Here is an 18,723-nt window from a genome sequence, read left to right on the forward strand (position 1 = left end):
CTTGTGAGCATGGAAGGGAAAAAGGGAAGTATTATAGAATCTAAGCAAGAATCATGTAGTGTTAAGGCTTATGGGCAAATCAACTTGCTTCTTTAAGAAGAGAACAAAAAGCTGAAAGTGCAGAAGCAATTGATTTTTTTTTTTTTTTTTTTTTTTTTTTTTTTTTTTTTTAAGGTCAGGGTTTCCTAGGTATATCGATTGGGCAGGGTTGTTCTCGTTTGGTTTTTAATCAGTCCTCGCTAGTGAACTCTTGGACTGCTTGTTCAAAAATTCCCAATCTCTGGGAAGAATGTGCGATCAGGGTAGAATCTCACCTCTACCCCAAAATGATGATTCAAAAAAGCTTAATATCGGAAAGCTTGAATGTTATCAATATAATGTTAACTAAGAATGAGAAGTAGTTTGAATTTGTGAAGAAGGTACTACACAATAGAGGCCAACAGTATATTGATGTAGCAGTTCTTATAATCTGTTGAATCTCTAAGGTAATACAGAAGGTTTTCATGTTCCTGTCAAGGATGGAATTTAGCTAAGATGTGTTGTGCTGAAAGATATTTCCAGGGTAACAGGCAAAAGTGTGATTAATAATCCCACAGCATGCCTTTTCGGGTTTACTAGCAGATATCTGCTGCAGTGAAATATCATTACTTATACAAAATATACTGCATTTACAAGTTTGCCCTATTCATAATTAAGAAAGCATGTGATACTGCATTATCTTTGATGTACTTGTTTATTTGCCTGTTAGCCAGATTCATAATGTGGCTTGTGTAAGTGAGAATTGATGGGGTTCACCTGTGTGTATCTCTGTATGGTTATGCAACGTTGGCTGGGAAGGTAACTCTTGTTTGCTCTTGCGGTAGTGGAAGACTGTTTTTCATTTAAAAAAAAAATTGGCTCTATGTATGTGGCCAGAGATTTTATTTTTTGGTTATATTAAATGCAGGATATCTGGATGGAAAAATGTATAATGTAACACAATAGTTTTGGACATATTTCTTCAGCTGTTTCTCTCTTCCAAAAAAGAAAGAAAGAGAATTCAAAGAAACCAAGACAGAAGTGAATAGTAAGTTGCAGAGTCAGCAGCTCAAAAAAGATATGCACAAGGATTCAGCTTTGTATGGGCTAGCTAGCTGTGTGTCATCTGAAATTATCTCCACTAATATTCTCTTGGTACCAGACTGAATTCTTAGTAAAATCTTAAGATTTTTTGGAATACTTCTCGGATTCAGGTTTGTGGAGCAAGTAATTTTGGATAGCTGTCACAAGCCCCTTTAAAAAGCGATAGTTACAAGTGCCGTCTGTGCTGTACGGTCATCATCTGAGGCTCGTGTCTTGTGCAGTGCAGACTAAATTCTCTCCCTTCTAAATCTCATTTCGTCATTTCCCTTTGAAATGTGATGCTTTGTTGATGGGTTATTCTGCAAACATAAGTTCCCTTTCTCAGATTTAAGGTCAGTAAACTGCACTAGATTTTTGGCTCTTTCATCTTTCATTGGAGAGTGTTTTTACAGTTTCTTGCTCTCTTGCAGAACTGCCTGAAGAGAAGGAGAAAGTGAAGAAAGCAGCAGATCATTGTCGTCAGGTCCTTAACCACGTGAACCAGGCTGTTAAAGAATCTGAGAACAAGCAGGTAGGAGGGGAATGGAGTGAGCATCAGGGGCTGGGAAGAAGAGAGATGAAGGGAAACAACCTGTCGAAGACACCTATCATCTCTCTACTTGTGACTTGTATGCTTGTTGTGATCAAAGGTGCTTTGTGGCATCGTTGTTCCTGTGAGAACAGTAATCCAAGGTGTTTGAACGTGTGGAAGTGCTCATGACTGCCTGCACTTTGGCTCCAGTGAGTTTTGCTAATCAGTGACCAATTTCATTACATCTTTTCCAGCATTTGGAAGATTATCAGCGTCGCCTTGACCTGTCCTACTTGAAGCAGTCTGAGGATCCCATGATGGATGAGTTCAGGGTAAGTGACAGCCTGGAAATGATTGCTGTGTGAATTGTGTTTGCAACCCTGTAGCTAAGTTTGTGGCTCCTCCTACTACAAATTCAGATGTACAGCCAAATGGTCTTGGAGAGAAATGTTGTTTCTATACAAAAGTTAAACAAAATGATTAGGTTTGGAAATCTGAGTCATGGTATCTCCCTAAAGCTCTCTATGGATGTAGCAACTTCGTTCTGCAAATAGAAGTGTTGATGGAGCTTCTAAGTTCCGTGAGCCTAATCTTAATGGACTGTGAGCTATTGCATTTCTGTATCATATCAAAGATACCTGGTGGATGGTGAGTTGTCTTACGGATGTGTCTCATTTGATCACTTAGTTGCTCTGTCAGAACAGAGAAGGCCTCAGAGAGCTGTGAGGTGTAGATTGTAGAAATGCAATTGGCTTTGAAAGAAGAGCTTGTATGCAGGTTGATTTGTATAGAAGACCCACAGGTATAACGAGATAGAAATTTAAGTCCAGTGTTAAAGCACTATGTTTCATGGCCCCTGTAAATTCTTACAGTTGTGTTAGTGAAGCTGGTTACCTGCCATAGACTGCTGTTAAATGGAATGGGCAAAAACACATGTTTGGGACAGGACTAATCTAATAGAATTTCCATGTTTCAAATGGATTATGAGCACCAGTAGGTACTTGCAACTTGAAGTAAATCTTTTTCTTTTCCTTTTTTTTTTCTTTCTTTTTTCTCTTTCATGCATGTTCAAATAGATAGCTTCCACACAAGGACTCTCTCTTCTCTTCTGCCCATTTTCCTCATATTTGGATACTTGATCCCCACTTTATTAATATCGAGATTTTATTTTCTTCATTTTGACTACTACCTATGCCTATGTCTTGTATAAGTTCTCTATCATTTATTTATCACTCCTCTATCTTCCCTAAGGTCACTGTGTATGCAAAGAAATTTTTATATGAAGACTTTTCTATAAAACTGTATCATGTCGTCTTCCACAAATAAACTTGCAAGCATTAAGTCAGGAAATGAAGAACTTATTGGCAGTTATGAAATCTTGCTGTCATTGATTTTAGGCTTTGAGACTTGGAAGGAATGACTTGTGAAAACTGTCGCTTCTACTTGCCTGCAGATCTAAATGTCACAAGCAGTGAAATGATTGAAGAATCCATTGACATTATAAAGTCCATCAGATCACTAGAATGATTTGTATATCCGTATGTCATTTGTAGACATGCTTGACTTGCAAATCGAGTGCTGAAACATTAACTGGTTGTAATACTAGAACTGTATACTTCATATGAAGAGATATTGGAAAAACTCCTCCTAGAAATCAGATGACAATCCTATGCCTTAGGAATTTGACATGAAAGGAAAATTCTTTACTCCCTCACCCCCAGCATCTGCATAAAAGCAGATGAATGAGGAAGAGTGATAACAAACACTACTCACATGTTCTGTTTTACAAGCGTACTCCACTCCTGTTCCACATTTCTTTTTCCAGACTGGATTTAGCTGCTAGTCTCCAAACTGGAGTGCCTATCTGTATCCTTCCCTCTGAAGTTCCGGTGCTTTCCCATTACTTGCTTCCATAGAAGTTTCATAGTGCTACTTTTTTTTCCTTCCCCTACTGACAGAACTTGGATCTAACGAAGAGAAAAATGCTTCATGAAGGACCTCTAACTTGGAAGGTTAATCGTGACAAAACTATTGGTGAGTCCTGTTCTGTCTAGAGCTGGGTTTGTGTGTGTTCACTGAGAAGGAGGGAGAGAGAAGGCATATCTGCCGTTTCCAATTATGATTCCTACTGCTGCCTGTAATAATGCCTATGTGTTTCTCAAAGCTGATTAAATTATTCTTGTCAATTCTGAAATGTGCTGGAGTATCATTAAGGCCATGCAGGGACACAGCAGTCAGTCATGAGATGATCCAATCCCATCTGTAGCTCTCTGCTGTAGTTTTGATGAGGAAGATTTGCAAGCTTTGCCTAGAATGGCATAGCACTGATTACTGCCTCTGCATGAGTAATCGAAAATGCAGCCTTTTTCTTTCTGCAGGGGTGTGATAGAAAACCATGAATCTTTAACTCATTCTGGGTTCGTTTGCACTCTGTGCAGATCTCTACACTCTGCTTCTGGAGGACATTCTGGTGCTCTTGCAGAAACAAGATGATAAACTGGTACTGAAGTGTCACAGTAAAATCTTGGCATCCACAGCTGATAGCAAGCACACCTTCAGTCCTATCATCAAATTGAACACTGTTCTGGTTCGTCAGGTGGCAACAGGTCAGTGTAACCAACGGAGAAAACTAAAGAGGAAGCTGAAAATGACAATTAAATAACTTTAGGAAAGATGCTTTTGTCTGGAATTCCAGAATAGGACACGGAAAAATGCGTAGCCTTAATTCTTGGCTCTCCAGCATCTTGCTTTGTGATGCCGAATGAGCTGTTTAATGTGTCTTTATCAGTTACATACTTATAAAAAGAGGTAATAGCATTCTTTTAGATATGGTTTGAGTTTTAAATAGGCTTATAAGTTAAAGTACTCCGACCTTATTAGATGAAAGGTACCATAGAAATGAAAATCGTTAGGAGGGAAAAAAGGGAAATAAATCTGTTTCTAAGTGGTTTGAAGAGTAACAGCTCTTTCCTTTTAGGACTAATAGACAAATTTCCCGGATAGGGAAAGAATTATCTTTGTATATTGTAGCATTGGAGAGCCGTTTCACAAACTCTTCTTTCATTGCTTCTGGTTGGGATTATGCCTGGTTTCTAGGAATTTTCAGAAAATTGTTTAGGACAAGGCATCTAATTAAACTCTTTCCTCCCTGTGTTGCTTCAGATAACAAAGCTTTCTTCGTCATCTCCATGTCAGAAAATGGCGCTCATATTTATGAACTGGTGGCACAGACTGTTTCAGAAAAGAATGTGTAAGTAATTGGTTCAGCTCCATCTGCTGTTTGATTTGTTGTACTTGAGAGAACTTTTACATTTACTTGCCTGTAGTATTGTGCAGGTGTCCGTGAATTACCCGAGTTCCTTCTCTAAGCTCAGTTGAGAACACAGCTATGTTAGCCAAGGTGGGAAGTACCGAAGGTGTGGGGTCTCTCCACTTTTAAAAAGGCTCTATACTCGTGTTTTAGTGAGCCTGTGTGTGTATATACACACGTGTGCACACACACACGCGGGCTATATAGTGTGTATATATATAGTATGCGTATATACACGTAGTATGTATGTAGTGTGTGTGTAAATATATATACATTTTTATTTTTAATAATTCTTTTTACCTCAAAGATGCTCTTTTTACCTTTGTGATTCAGTGTTATGTGACTGACTACCTGATAAGTCATTGAAATCATCCCACATCTTCATGCAGAAATAGTTAGTCTTGAGAACTTTGATATAAGCACCCTAGTGCATGAATTTCAAACCTTGGATAAACTCTTCTTTCTCTTTGGTACAAACACTTTTCTTCTAAAGTATAAGCAGAGCATAGACTTGTTTGTATGATGCATATCATCTGTTTTAGAGCATCATATATGAAACTATTCAATAATATGCAAGAAGTGTTATTTAATGCTTTCATTTATATTTGTATATAAAATAACTGCCTCACCTGACAGCTCCTGCCAAGGTCCCATCATTCATTTCCTTGCGCTAAAGAATATCTATCTGGTGAGGTGAGCATTAAACTGTGGCACTTCACTTGTGACTGCAAGATATTACTGAGGCATTGACTGTAATAGATTAAAATAAAAAAAAAAAGAATTAGACATTTTTGTTGATAAGAAAAGAAGTAATTGTATAAGCTGGATTTAAAAAGTGTTCAGTGCAGCAGCATCACTGTGCTTCACATCTTGTGTATTTTTATTTGATGTCTCTTCTGCAGATGGCAGGACCTTATAGCTCAGATGGCAGGGACTGTAAAAGTGGAGACTACCAGAAGAGTGATCCCGTTACCGCCGTCAGGACCTGGCGAGTAAGTGAAAGTAGCTGAGGCAGGAAGGGTTGGTTTTCTTTTTCCAGTAGCCCCTCTTCTGCTCAAAGACTGTCAGCCAAAGTGCTGATTGTCATGCAACGATTCAAATGCACATGACTAAATGAATGTGTTCGTTCTTTCCTCCCTGCAGAGAAGAGCGTGAAGAAGAGGAGCAGCAGAAGCTCAAAGAGCAGCACGACATTCCTGCCAGCAGTCTACGAAGTCCAGGTAACAGGAGCAGTAAATTTGCTAGAAGGAGTGCAAATGTGCCAAGCCATATTCCTTTTGTTTTGGGGGTCTTCTGGTAGCACTGATGTTTTTCTGGAAAGGGAAGACTTCTTTTCAAGTCTTGTAAGGAAGTCAAACTCAACCCGTTTGAAATACACCTCTTAGTATTTCCATCTGACTTATAAATTGCTGGAAAAGATTCTTTTCTCCCTGAAAAAAAAATCATCCTTTTACCAGAGACCATGCTCAAGAATTGCATTTTTTAGTGTTTTCAGAGGTGTCCGTGTGAAGCAGAATTTTCTGCAGTTTCACATCATATTTGAAATAGTTGTTTAACATGAGTGTATGTTTTCTATTTACAAGATAAAGATTCGACCCTTGGATCTCCCTTGATACTGAACACTGAGTCTTCTTCACCCATCATGTCTGAAAAGTCCAAAGTAGGAAGTCTTCTTGTGACAGACAGAGAGTTTGATAAAGTGCATCAGGCAGACCCGTCACTTAAAGATTCTTCTGCATGCTATGAACACACAACCACCATTTCACCTTCGGTATCCGAAGGGCAATGGGCACTGGATGCATTAAGGAACTGTAAGTATCTGTAAGCAGTATCTGGTGGGATGTGATTTGGATATGGGAATTGTTTGGTCAACCATCTGAATCAATGAGCTAAAATGATGTCTGTAAAATGATGTCTCATGTCTGTTTTTATTAAAATCCGTGTCTCTCTGTGCTGCAGATCACAGCATAGCAAAATAAGGTGGATCTAACATGAAGGCATTCTAAGTTCTAAATTCATATACTGGTGCTGTCTTTGGCTTTAGGCAGTCATGTCATTGTTTTTTTATGGTTTTCCCATGTATGAAGTGAAGGTAATAATGAATTGTTACCTATTGTCCATGAAAAACTTTGGTGACAAAATGACATAGCAGGGCTTTGCGCAGTGCTGTGAAGTATTGTTGCTAGTCAGCAGTGTTTTAAAAGACAGCACAGCCTGTGGACTTCTTTTCACAACACTGGGCAAGTAATACAGGAGAAATTGCATGAGTTGGTGAATATGAATTCGCATTGTTTTTTGCAAAATCATGCAAAAGAGGTTAGATATTTTGCAAACTTGACAAACATTAAAGTTCAGATTTTCTAAGGATTTCAGAGATGGTTGGGTCTAAGTAGATCAACACTTATGTGAGTAGCAAAGAAATTTCCCCAGTGGACAGATTATCCCATGAAATTGTTTTTAGAAAAATTTTAGTTGCTGCCTATGTTCTCTGGTATCAGCACTTTTTTCAGAGGGAAGATGCAGGAGTATGTGACCTTGCTTGATCAGATCCAGCATTGTAATCCCTTTTATTCCTAAATACAACCTCTTAAAATTTGAATAAATTCATTAATGCTGTTACCTCTCCCTGGCAGCTCTGAAATGGAGGTGAAGTCTCTGAATTGTACTTGAAGTGAATAGTCTGTATTGCTTCTCTGTAGGTCCTCTGCTTTTGCCAAAATGCAGAGCATTTGTATCCTTGGCCTGAATTTCCTCTTCCATCTGTCTCTACAAGAAGTGACAGTTTTCAACAATCTAATAGTTTATCTTGAGTCTTCTAATCCATTCTGAGTTGCTTTGCTGATAGGATTCAAAGTCCTTTTCCAATTCTGAATATTGTACAAGTTTTCTTAGTACTTGTTCTCAGAGACCAGTGATAAGAGAATTTTAGTCTGTGGGGTGTATAAAGTTCATATCTGTGACCTAACATCTCCTGACTATTCAGACTTAAAAAAGCAGCCATCTAACAGCAGCAAAACGCGAGTGGGTCACTCGCGTTTTGACAAGAGAACTTATGGCTTTTCTAGGGTGTTACGTGAGCGTTATATGGTGAGAATGAACAGTGTTCTTATGCTTTTGGCAATTTCTTGTCTTTGTTTTGAACAATATGTCCTTATTCTTAAGCGATTTGTTGGGATAGTGCGAGAGCTAAAGGAATGTGGGTTGAAGTTCAAATAAGTATAAATTGATATGAACTTTTTGGGAAAATGTGCCTTTAATTTTTTAGGATCTGTCGTTTCAAAATTTAATGAATGAAATAGTCTTAATGTGCTTGTTTCTCCAGTGGGAATCCCCTATTAATGCTATCATTTTTAGTTCATTTGGGATGAAGGGTGAGGGGCAAAACCTGGGCAGTCACCTGTGCCATCACTCACTCAGATAATTTTAGTAGAGTACCTAATCTGTCTCCTGCTTAGTGAGATGGGACATGCACTGCTGTGGGTTGTCCTCACTCGCAAAGTGAAACAGGGAGTAAAGCATTGGCACAGGGCTTCAGACTTCATTTATTTCTTTTTACCCCTGTCTTTCCTGCCAGGAAGAATGAGAGGGCTGGCTGCTATGAGGTCTCTCTTTTTGAACGAGTGGCCCTTGTGTTAGTTCAGTCAGCGTTAGAGGAGGTATGGTCTATGAAGCCTTGTGAATATTATCTCTACTTGCAGTGGACTTGCTGAAGCAGCTGTTGGTACAGCAGTTTGGCTTTTCTGAGAAGGGGGCCTTTGAAGACCGGCAGCGCTTTCCCAGGTTTAGGACTGTTTCCCAAGAAGCCCAAACCGAGAGTGGAAATGAGCCTGGACTGCAGCACTCTGACAATGACAAATATCCTCAGCCTGGAGCAGACCGGATGCTTCTGAGAACCGGCACTGATGAATCCACGGCTAGTTATAGCCTCCGGACTTCAGCTGAATCACCAGCTTCAGGGGATGCCATGCAGCTCATAGCGAGAGACCCCAGATCAAGTAGTAACTTAGCAATAGACCACACTAGTATGAATCTGGAGATCTCAACCACAGAGCTGGAAGGGGTGGGTGCGGATGAAAGCGGGGAACATTTTTTTGATGCTCGAGAAGCCCACAGCGACGAAAATCCATCTGAAAGTGAGCTAATGGAAAGGAAGGAGGAAGAGGATGTGCAACTACGGATCTCAGGTGAGCGTCTTTCACCAACTCATTGAATGACAGTCTGTCCTGATTGGACATTGGAGACTTGAGGTCAGTATTAAATAGAAGATGCTTAAAGAAAATCACAGTATGTTTTCCTGGTGAAGCCTCTTTTCCTAGTATGGTACAGGACATTTAAAATCAGCTCTCTAGTCCTTGAAAGTTATTTTAGCCCTGCATAGGGCTGTACAAATACTACCTAATGAATTCTCTGTTCTATGAAAAGAGAAGCTGAAATACCGTAGGGTTAATACACTGTGACAAACGATAATTACAGAGGTATGGACACAATGCAAGCTCTTGATTGCTGTTACTGCTGGACCACATTATCTCTAAGCAGACTGTTAGGACCTGTGGGGAAAGCATTTTCCCTGAAGACAAAGCACTGCCTTAGTCTGTGCACACAGACCCCTATGACTCAGGCTATTTTGTAGATATTATATTGGTTTCTTATGGTCAAGCTTTGAAAAAGAAACTCACAGTTTAGCTTTGCATTGTAATTGTGCCCTGTGACCTCACCCCCAGTCTGAAGTTCTTAAAAACTTATTTTTACTATTACTATTACGTATGCTATATTTGATGGTTACCTGGGCAGCATCTCAAAGCATATCTCTTCCAGCCATCAAGCAGGTTTTAGAGCTGTTAACTCAGCAGAAAGCTAGCTCTAAGACAGCAACTGTAAGCACTTTCACGGGGCTTTGCACACTTTGTGTTTGCAGGGTCTTTTGATTCCAACAAGCCAACGTGGTGACATTGCGCTAAATATAATGCACAGGTTATTCAGATGAATGTTACATTGAAAGTAGCTGCGAGTAGGTAGATTCTATATGACTATTAGTCTTGAAATCACTTACCCATAAATAGGCTTTTAGTTAAAAGATTCTGTCAACCTGAATTGGCCAATTCCTGACTGTCTGAATCCAACTCTGTATTGAAAATCATTTTTCTTTCCCTGAATTGCTAAGACATTTTAAATTACTAAAACTGAGCGAACATCTTGAAGCATCTAGTTTATTTGTCACCCCTTAAACTGTTTACTTTCTTAACTGTGCAGGGACATTAAAATTAGATTGGCCTGTTTTTAGTCAATTCTCCTTCCACATGCTAACTTTACTGTAATACTGTAGAGAAATCATTTAGAACAATTCTGTTGCTAGGTGCAGGTTGTGAAAACATTTTTGTTTGTAATTACTTTATAGCATATCATTAGGAAACTATATGTGGTGGCTAACCCATCTAAAAGCATCCTTGGTACCATAACTGAAATATGGAGTTTAGAAATGTAGCAGTCTGATCTGCTGGGTACTATTAATATAAGCAGAAGTTTTTCAGACATTATAATATGAACACAGCATTTGGAAAAACAAAAGGAAAGGTAATTAGTTCATCTAAGCAGGTTATTCTCAAACTGCAGTCCAGAAACCATCTATGATCTCTGAAGCCCAAATCAGAACCAAGCGAGTCTGGTCTAAAATAATCACTATTCTATGTTGTATTCACAAATGCTTTTTCATATCCATTTTAAAAATGTCTCAAGAGATCGGTCTTTCACCACTTATCTTTCTTAAAGTCTGCTTAAACTGTCTACAGTTCAGTGGTTCTTGGTGATTATTGAACTGGAGATGCTAGTAAAAAGCTGCTCTCTTAACAGGAAAGTATTTGATCCTTGATGGATATGGAACAGTGCAGGAGAGCTCCACAGATGAGGAGGTATCGTCTCTGGTTCTCCAGTGCGCTACAGGTGGCCGCACCTCTTTGGACTCTGCACAGAGGCAGCCAGTTTCCCCACGGGACACCCAGTCGGATGGAGGAAGCTCCCCATTTGCTGAGGACGTGATGGCCTCACGCTGGAGGGGAGTCGAAGAGTCCTGCTCAGTTGTAGCAAGCCCTCACTTCTCTATAGAGTCACATATGCAGATGATGCAGTATATTCGGAAGATAGAGAATGACCTTGAAAAATTAAAGGTATAGTGGGTTTCTATTTGTAGTATTCAGGTTTTTCGTATTCATTAGGCTTTGTTTTAGAAAAGAGCTTGAAAATAATTTGGAGGGGGAAGAAAGTAAACTGCAAGAGGACTCCTTCCCTGTTGTTAATGAAGGCAGTTGTCTTTTTCTTTCTTTGGCTCTTATCTGTGGAAGTGTTTGAAGCAGCGCCTTGCTGCCATTTCACTTACGTTAAGTTCTCGGTCACAAGCAGCAAGTAGCTGTGTGTAAGCAGAGGTAGGAGGTATGTATATTACTTTGACACTAGTTTGGAGATTCAGGCTTTTCCTGAGAGATAGGACAAACCGATGCAAATCTGCAACAGTGGAGTTTTGAAGGAACCACTGACCTAAGGAAAATAAAAAACTGACATAAAAAAGCTTATTAAATATGTTGCGTATTGCTGCTAACGTCAAATGAAAGTGCTAATTTGCAGCAGGAATGAGGCTTTCAAACATTGTTTCCAAAATGATTTTTTTGCTTGTGTTGGGGATTCCCTATCCATTGTAACCTTTATTTATTTATTTATTTATTTATTCATTTATTTATTTAAGGAGGTTGAGGAAGACTACACCATTCTCCGTCGCCAAGGGCTGGCTGGATCAGCCTCCATGGGAGAGCACTCAGGTACACCACAGACCTTTGCTCATTGAATCTCTATGAATTGATAGCATATACCACATTGGCTTCAGGCATTAACCAAAGAGCATAAAGTCAGTTATTAATGTTTCACAAGAAAAAGGTTTTAGGTACTTCAGCAGCTCCCACAGGGCTGAGGCCATGCTGATTCCAAGAAAAGTTGGTGGAACCCATTGAGATGCACATGTGCGGAGGAGGTTGTTCCTTCCTCTGAAAAAGCTGTTTGTAAGCTGAGGCACCCCTGCCTGCTAAAGCCGTACATCTCAGGATGTACAACTTCTCTTTCAAAGAAGGCCAGATCGACTCAGAGTCCCAAAGGCAGATTGTTGAACATGTAAAATGATTCCGATCTGTCGTCTTCTCTGCGATGTTTCTGACACTGTGTGAAATGTTTGCTACAGCTCCCTTGAAATTGGCCTTGAGCATCCTTGAGATGTGATTCCTAGAATTATTAACAGAGATCTTCAGGTTAAACGCGTGTGCTGTCCCTCACGCTGTTCTTTCTCTGTTCGTACTGCGTATTCAGAAATGTTAACCATTTGTCTCCGTGTACCTTCTCCCTCTCTTACCGTCCTTTTTTTTTTTCTCCTTCAGATAAAAGTTAGTCACATTTCCAGAAGTGGCTGAAGGCTGGATGAAGAGTGTCAGGACCCAGCACCCACTGTCTTCCATGTGGACTCTGAGACATGAGGGTTTTGTCCGTGGACCACCAAGTGTGAACCATACTCTAACAAAGTGGGCATGGGGTGCTTTTCCTGTGGGGCATCTGCACTATCTTGTCAGTGAGGGAGTCTCTTCTATTCTACTCCTTCTCTCCTTGTTACCAGAAATTCATTTTTGATTCAGAACAGAAAAACCAAACCAAATGTACAGAGCTTTGGGTGTAGGATATAAAAATGTATTTAGACATTTAAAAAAAATCAATGTATTTATTTGACTTCATTCCGTGTATCAAAAGCACATTTTAATTTTTTAATTTGCCTTTCTTGTTTTATTTTAATTGGGTAGTGGCAGTTCTAGCCCTCTGCATATGGTACACTCTGCCTCCAACTGTTCCTGAACAGGTCAGGTCTGAGGGAGAGGGTGTGCCTGTGTGCACGTGTATCTTTACTTCACTGGACTGGATTCTGCACTCCCTGCTGGCAATCAGACTGCCATGCAAAGAGCTACTTATGAAGGTGTTAAGATGACCTGTGGCTGGAACTATCTATATTCAACAGTTGCATGGGAACTGCTCATGTCATGACATGCGTAACAAGGATTTTTCCATGCACTAAATAGCCAGGCACTTGAGATGGGCAAACTTTTTTTTCCCCTCTCCCATCAGGAGTCTCCTTTGTTGACATGCAGGATCAGACTGGGAGAGGAGAAAAATGGGTTTAATTTTTCTCTTGACTTTGTTGGCTTTGATCATTGTCTCCTTTGTAAAGTGATAAAAAATACTTAGACCTGCAGCACTTTTGTAACTCTTCTCTGGATCAAAAAGAAAAAAATGCAAACCCAGAAGCGTTTCAGAAATGTGGGGCAGATGGGTGTCTGCCCCCGATTCACTACTGAATGAATAAGGGCTGCCATTTGAGTTAGCCACAGGTACTGCTGATTATAGGGCCAGTAAATTTTAGTACCTGAAGGTATGTCTTGCTGAGGGCTTGAGGTGTTTTTTTTTTTCTCTCTCTTTTTTCTTTAAACACTGATTTGTGCCAATGTGTTCTTACTGAAACAGAGATGTGCAAAGCAAAGAAGGCTGAAACAGCTCTCCAGTACTTCCTTAGGCTGGTTCTAATGGGTTTTGCTGTCGGAATTCCTGCCAGTCTGGGAACAAGATGGTAAATGTCAGGCTGCCAGAAGAGCTCACACTGGACAGCCTAGGGTGGTTGTGCCTCTGCTCTAAAGTCGGTTCTAGGGCAGGCACTTCCTGCTTGGAACAGGGTGACTCAAGCTGTCCTCAGTGTCACAGACACCTTGAATAAGACTGTTAGTGGAAATTGCGTAAGGCAGTCTTTTTGCACCCTCTTCCCTAGTTTTAAACTACTTAACCCAAACTTAACAGTATGCCAGACCTGCAAATCCCATTAGCATGTTAGAACTGTTACAGCATTGTTTGCATTACAGTGTGGATCATGAAGTGCTGAGAATCCGTCTTTGGTCAGCGTAAAGATCGTACTCCCTGCTCCATTAACGCAAACATGTTTCTCTTTAGCTACTGGCAGCGAATCAAACCTGTCCTTTTTCTACTCATGTGTAGCAAAAAGCAGTTCTTGCTCTTCCCATGAGAAAAATGGAAGGGATAAGTTTGTATAAACATTGATACAGGTTGAGCAGAGATGATTTTGGGCCTGGGGTGAAAGTTGGAGCCACGAGCCATTATAGAGCAGGGAGGAGTTTATCTTGCATTAAGAGTCAATTGCAAAAAGTATAATTTTTCACCAGCAGGAGCATTACACTGCCAACACAAGCCGAAGTGTTCTCTTCCATGCTGGTGGGAGCTTCCTCTTCCTCGTGACCCACTAAGGCCTGTCCTGTTGCACCCGCATGAATATACTGTCAGTATTAGCCAAGCGCTTCCATTCTTCCATGGATGGGATCTCCCCTCCTCACCTTCAGCCATACGGTTCCTTTGGTTATAAATACCTAGACTTCCTCTAAGAAGCCCCAAAGCTAAAATGCTGCCTCATGCTGCTTTTACCTGATTCTGCCAGAAAGAGAACTGGGCTGTAGCCAGACTTGGTGTTTAATTCCCTTTTTCTCTTACAGAAAAGGACTCTTGTTCTTCCACCCCACACCTCCCTTGGTCAGTTGGCATGATGCCTGTCTGGGACTACACACTCCAGAAACAGGAGCAGTTGTTATGGCCTTAGCTGTCTAAAAGCTTTCTAGCAGTTTCCATGGTTGATTGAAAATCACCATTGAACTCTACTAAATAGAGAGAGCTTAGTCTGGGTTTTCAAGGGTATACTGAAAGACTGGCAAAGACAGAAGCTGTGAAGGCCTGGTTGCTTAGTACTCTTTCCTTGTAATTGAGGGCAAGGTCCCTGGTTCTTTGATTTTCTCTGCCTCGCGTGAATTCTTAGGGTCATGGTGAGCAACATCCTCACGAGGAGTGTGCAGCTGATCAGATGGGCCATGGGGGAACCATCTGGACGTGCTGCTTCTGAGTATTCCACCTTTGTATAAGGGTTTCGGAGCATCATCCACCACTACGTTGCTTCATCTCTAATACATGTAGCAGCAGTGAAAAAGCTGGGAAGGCTTTATGTTTCCATGTCATCTGCCCCTTACATTTGTGCCTCTGAAGCTGCTGAAGTGGAGGACTTTGCCCGCCATCCCCTAATGCTACCTTGGACGTAATGCAGTAGGAGGTGAGGTACAGTTCTGTCCCTGTCACCTCTCAAGATGTGTAATGGGAAACATCTTTACTCTGTCATGCTAGTGGTGATGGCAGAGAAACCTTCAGGATGGATGAAATACCTCCAGTGAAGGAGACTACAGGGAGCTTTTGGGCATGTCAGAGAAGGACCCAGTTTTATGGGAAATATAAAATGGCACGCTGTGCTCTGTCCTGTTTGGATTTTGTTTCAACTGGCCTTCTCATGCTGTGTTGATCATTCTCACAAATAGGGCATTAATCCTCTCTAGAAAAATGATGCTGGGGCCAGGGATCCTTTATCTTCTGAGTGCAGTAGCCTGAAATAATGGGGGATCCCTTTTTGCTCCCTGGTACATGTACTGTATGGTAGATCTCTGGCCACGCCTTGCTGTGTGCAAGGAGCTGGAACTCAAATGCACTTTTCAGGATTCTCACTTCTTGTTTCCCTTCAAGCCATGAGATTACCCTTCTTTAAATTCCAGTTTCCAGTGTAAGGGAACATTTTAATTTGTCCCTGGCTGGTAATTGTACATTCCTTTATTCAGACTGGACAGCAGAGCAGGACACTGATCTCTGGTTTGCTTGTCCCTGCTTCCTCCTCCCTCCCCCAGTGTTTTTTTTTTCTTTTCCAAAATAAATGCCCAAGGGTTTCTTATTTTGGGAGCAAGGATGTATTATAGCAGCTGTTCTTTTATATTCTTCCGAGAAGTGCTTTCTCCTCTGCTGTTACGGGCTCTCATTCATGGACCAGAAGAAGGACGGCTGGGTACTTTCTGGGAGGGGGAATTTCCTTTCCCTGTAGAAAAGCAAATGGCAAACCAGTGTTTGATCACTCTGCTTGGTCATGCCTTGTCTGCAGGGAGTGATGATTTTTTTTAAACATCCTCTAGGTGAGATCAGGACAAAGGATGAGGAATGTAAACCTAAGGAGTTAAGAAGTCTGGATAGTTTCAGTCAGCTTTCAGACAGCACTATGCCTATCTACATTGTTTTCATAAAACACAGATATTCTGATTTACAGATGCTGTCCCTGTTATTAGAAGAGGAGTCTGTTGCCTCTGCAGGAGACCCTTGATTATAATCTCAGTGCTTGATGGTGTCTGGTATTTTGTTCCTCTGTTCCCCAAAGAAATCCCTTATTTTCCTCTCCCTCCCCCAAAGGTGCCAACTGACAAGCAGATGTACTGCAAAAGGGATACTGCAGCCAAAACACTGCTGTTTTATTTTGAATTAAGTCTTTTGGAGCTCTGTTCATACTAAAATATTTTTATTTTCTTTGTACAACATACAATCATGTACTCTTAACAGAGATTTACTTTAAAGAGAAGAAAAAAATCTGGAAGTATTCTTTAAAAAAAACACAAAAATCTTTATTAATAATCCTGTATTTTTACTGATCATGTTTGAATGTCTAAAAAGACTTTATTGTTCTAATTATCCAGATGTATGTTTGTAAAATAGCTCTTTTATGACTTAGCTGATAAGGTTGTATGTTTCTGGAATTAAATATTGGTCACTTAAAAAAAAATCTGTTTCAGGATCTGGGAAATAGAAAATTTAAGCGTTTCAAATATCATTAAATAAGCTTAAAGGAAACAAGTTTTGTCTGCTGGGTTTTTTGGGGGGTTGTTTTGTTTTAATTGCCTACAGCATTTGGCAGGACAAACTGTTCCAGAGAGAAAACTTGATGGGCAGGGGAAGCTCTCGCTTGGTACAAATGACCTTTCAGAATCTGCCGATGCTGTTGCAGATGTGGGAGTCTCTTCCTCCCAGTGAATGCAGTCGGTAACACAGTTCTTACTGATGAGGAGCTCCTCCTCAAAAAAGAGAGAGCGAGTGAGCGCGAGGCCCCTGCCGGTGGCCGCGGAGATGCCCTGCGGTGCCTCGCTCCGGGGGACACAGCCTGTGCCCGGTGGCGGCGAAGGATTTGATGCTGCCGTTGTGAGGGACAACGGTGCTTTCGTTGCCTGGTTGAAGTAAAACGGGTCTGTAGCTCCAAACACCAACTCTTTCCCCTCCTGCTGTGCTGTCTCCTGCTAGTCTTGGGGAAGGAAGCGTTCAGGCCGAGCGCATAACCTGTGTTGTAGCTGGTGAGTTCGCTCTGGCCGTCCTTACCTCAGCCCCCTCATAACCTGGTGTGTAAGCACAGTGCAAACAAACGTGTGCTTCTGGGCTCAGCAGTCTCCCTGCTTAGGGAGCTTCTTCCATCAATGTATCTCACTTTGCAGGTCTTCTCCAAATGTCTGTGCCCAAGATCATCATTTTAAAAAAGAAAAACATCCACAGGAAAGAAGTCTTCTGAATCTCAAGAGATTTTAATCAAGTGTTTAAAATTACAACATCTAAGGTGTTGTGTCCAGACTTTCAGAGATGCTGAAGTACCTTAACCAACTTTCTGTTGGTTACAGTGAGTTAGTGAGCATCTAGTCTTTTTCTGAACTCACGTGCGTTTCCTTAAAGTATTGAATACAGTTCCAGCTCAGTAAGTAATCAACATGTCTGTCCCTGTCACATACTCGACTTGTACTTCTTTGCTTCTGTGTGACAGTGTGGTCTTACAGCAGTCTTATTTGAGGGCTATAATCTGAGGAGTGTGTTTGTATATGGTGTGTAATATAATGAGCATCATGCTAAGGCAGGGCAAAAGAAAGTTCACGAAAGACTAACTGCTCTCCTCTACAGCAGAGAAATGCTTGTTTGGGAAAAGAGCTGCCTTTTAAACCGTGGTAGCGTCTAGTTCCTTCCAATATGCCGTCTTTATTGTACAGGGAAGAATATCCCTATGCTTTCCTGTTAGTGTTGACCTGTAAGAAGGAATCAATCCAAAAGATCTAGCTACAAGAAAACAAGTTGGCCACTTGATCTGATTTTGCGAATGATACTTCAGGAGGTTTCCCATGATAAGTGACCTCTTAGTTGTGTTTTGCACAGCTTATCACGCACCTGTGGCTATTCTGTTGGTTTTTGCAATAGTTAGGAATGACTCGAAAGTGGAATTTTTGCACTTACAGTGAATTTTCTACTTACATGCAACACCCACTGTTACTTCACCCTTTGATTGCTGATATCTCACTCTTCATGTCACTAATGAATTTAATGAGCACTTCAGAAAATCCAAGGTAGCTCATAATGCTCTAGCCCATCTGATCACTTTGGACAATGAAATCAGAGCAGTGAGTTTAACTTTGTTTCAAGTCACTTCTGTGTTCCCGTGCTCCTGCGCTTTAGCTGCTGTAAGGGTTGCCGTCGAGTTTCTAATTTGGCACTTTTAAACCCAAGCAGAAACATTATGAAATCTATTTAAAGAAGTTAAATTAATAAAATTATAAGCCTTCTCTTCTTTTAAAACAAAATCTAACACTTTGAACATTAGGAACTGTCAGATGTAGACTTTCAACATGATGCTATAGCTTAGTATCTTGCAAATATTCATTATTAAGTCTTACTGGTTAATTTTGCCCGTGAAGCATAACTGAAGGCTTGTGCTGTTCAACTAAAAGGTTGCAGCTTTATATCAAATGTTTTTCAAATTTCATTGGGCTTAAATGATAGCTTGTTTGCATTCTAATAAAGCGAATCTTCTTTCTTATGTATG

The 18,723-nt window shown here is 40.6% G+C and overlaps 1 protein-coding gene across 9 annotated transcripts in view; it reads left to right on the forward strand.

The window, feature by feature from the left end:
- The window catches only part of ARHGEF12 (Rho guanine nucleotide exchange factor 12), an 81,518-nt gene extending 64,791 nt beyond the window's left edge, over positions 1 to 16,727 (forward strand). For all 9 annotated transcript variants that reach the window (XM_064524264.1, XM_026108195.2, XM_064524262.1 and 6 more), the window contains 12 exons: positions 1,533 to 1,633; positions 1,888 to 1,965; positions 3,592 to 3,667; positions 4,072 to 4,239; positions 4,796 to 4,883; positions 5,846 to 5,935; positions 6,087 to 6,163; positions 6,527 to 6,754; positions 8,642 to 9,127; positions 10,791 to 11,104; positions 11,677 to 11,749; positions 12,356 to 16,727. In XM_064524264.1, the coding sequence (XP_064380334.1) occupies positions 1,533 to 1,633; positions 1,888 to 1,965; positions 3,592 to 3,667; positions 4,072 to 4,239; positions 4,796 to 4,883; positions 5,846 to 5,935; positions 6,087 to 6,163; positions 6,527 to 6,754; positions 8,642 to 9,127; positions 10,791 to 11,104; positions 11,677 to 11,749; positions 12,356 to 12,366 (1,790 nt within the window). In that variant the 3' untranslated portion in view covers positions 12,367 to 16,727. The remainder of the gene's footprint in view (positions 1 to 1,532; positions 1,634 to 1,887; positions 1,966 to 3,591; positions 3,668 to 4,071; positions 4,240 to 4,795; positions 4,884 to 5,845; positions 5,936 to 6,086; positions 6,164 to 6,526; positions 6,755 to 8,641; positions 9,128 to 10,790; positions 11,105 to 11,676; positions 11,750 to 12,355) is intronic.
- The last annotated feature ends 1,996 nt before the right edge of the window (positions 16,728 to 18,723 follow it).

This window comes from Dromaius novaehollandiae, chromosome 21, assembly GCF_036370855.1.
Source record: "Dromaius novaehollandiae isolate bDroNov1 chromosome 21, bDroNov1.hap1, whole genome shotgun sequence".
In the NCBI taxonomy this organism is placed as follows: Eukaryota; Metazoa; Chordata; class Aves; order Casuariiformes; family Dromaiidae; genus Dromaius; species Dromaius novaehollandiae.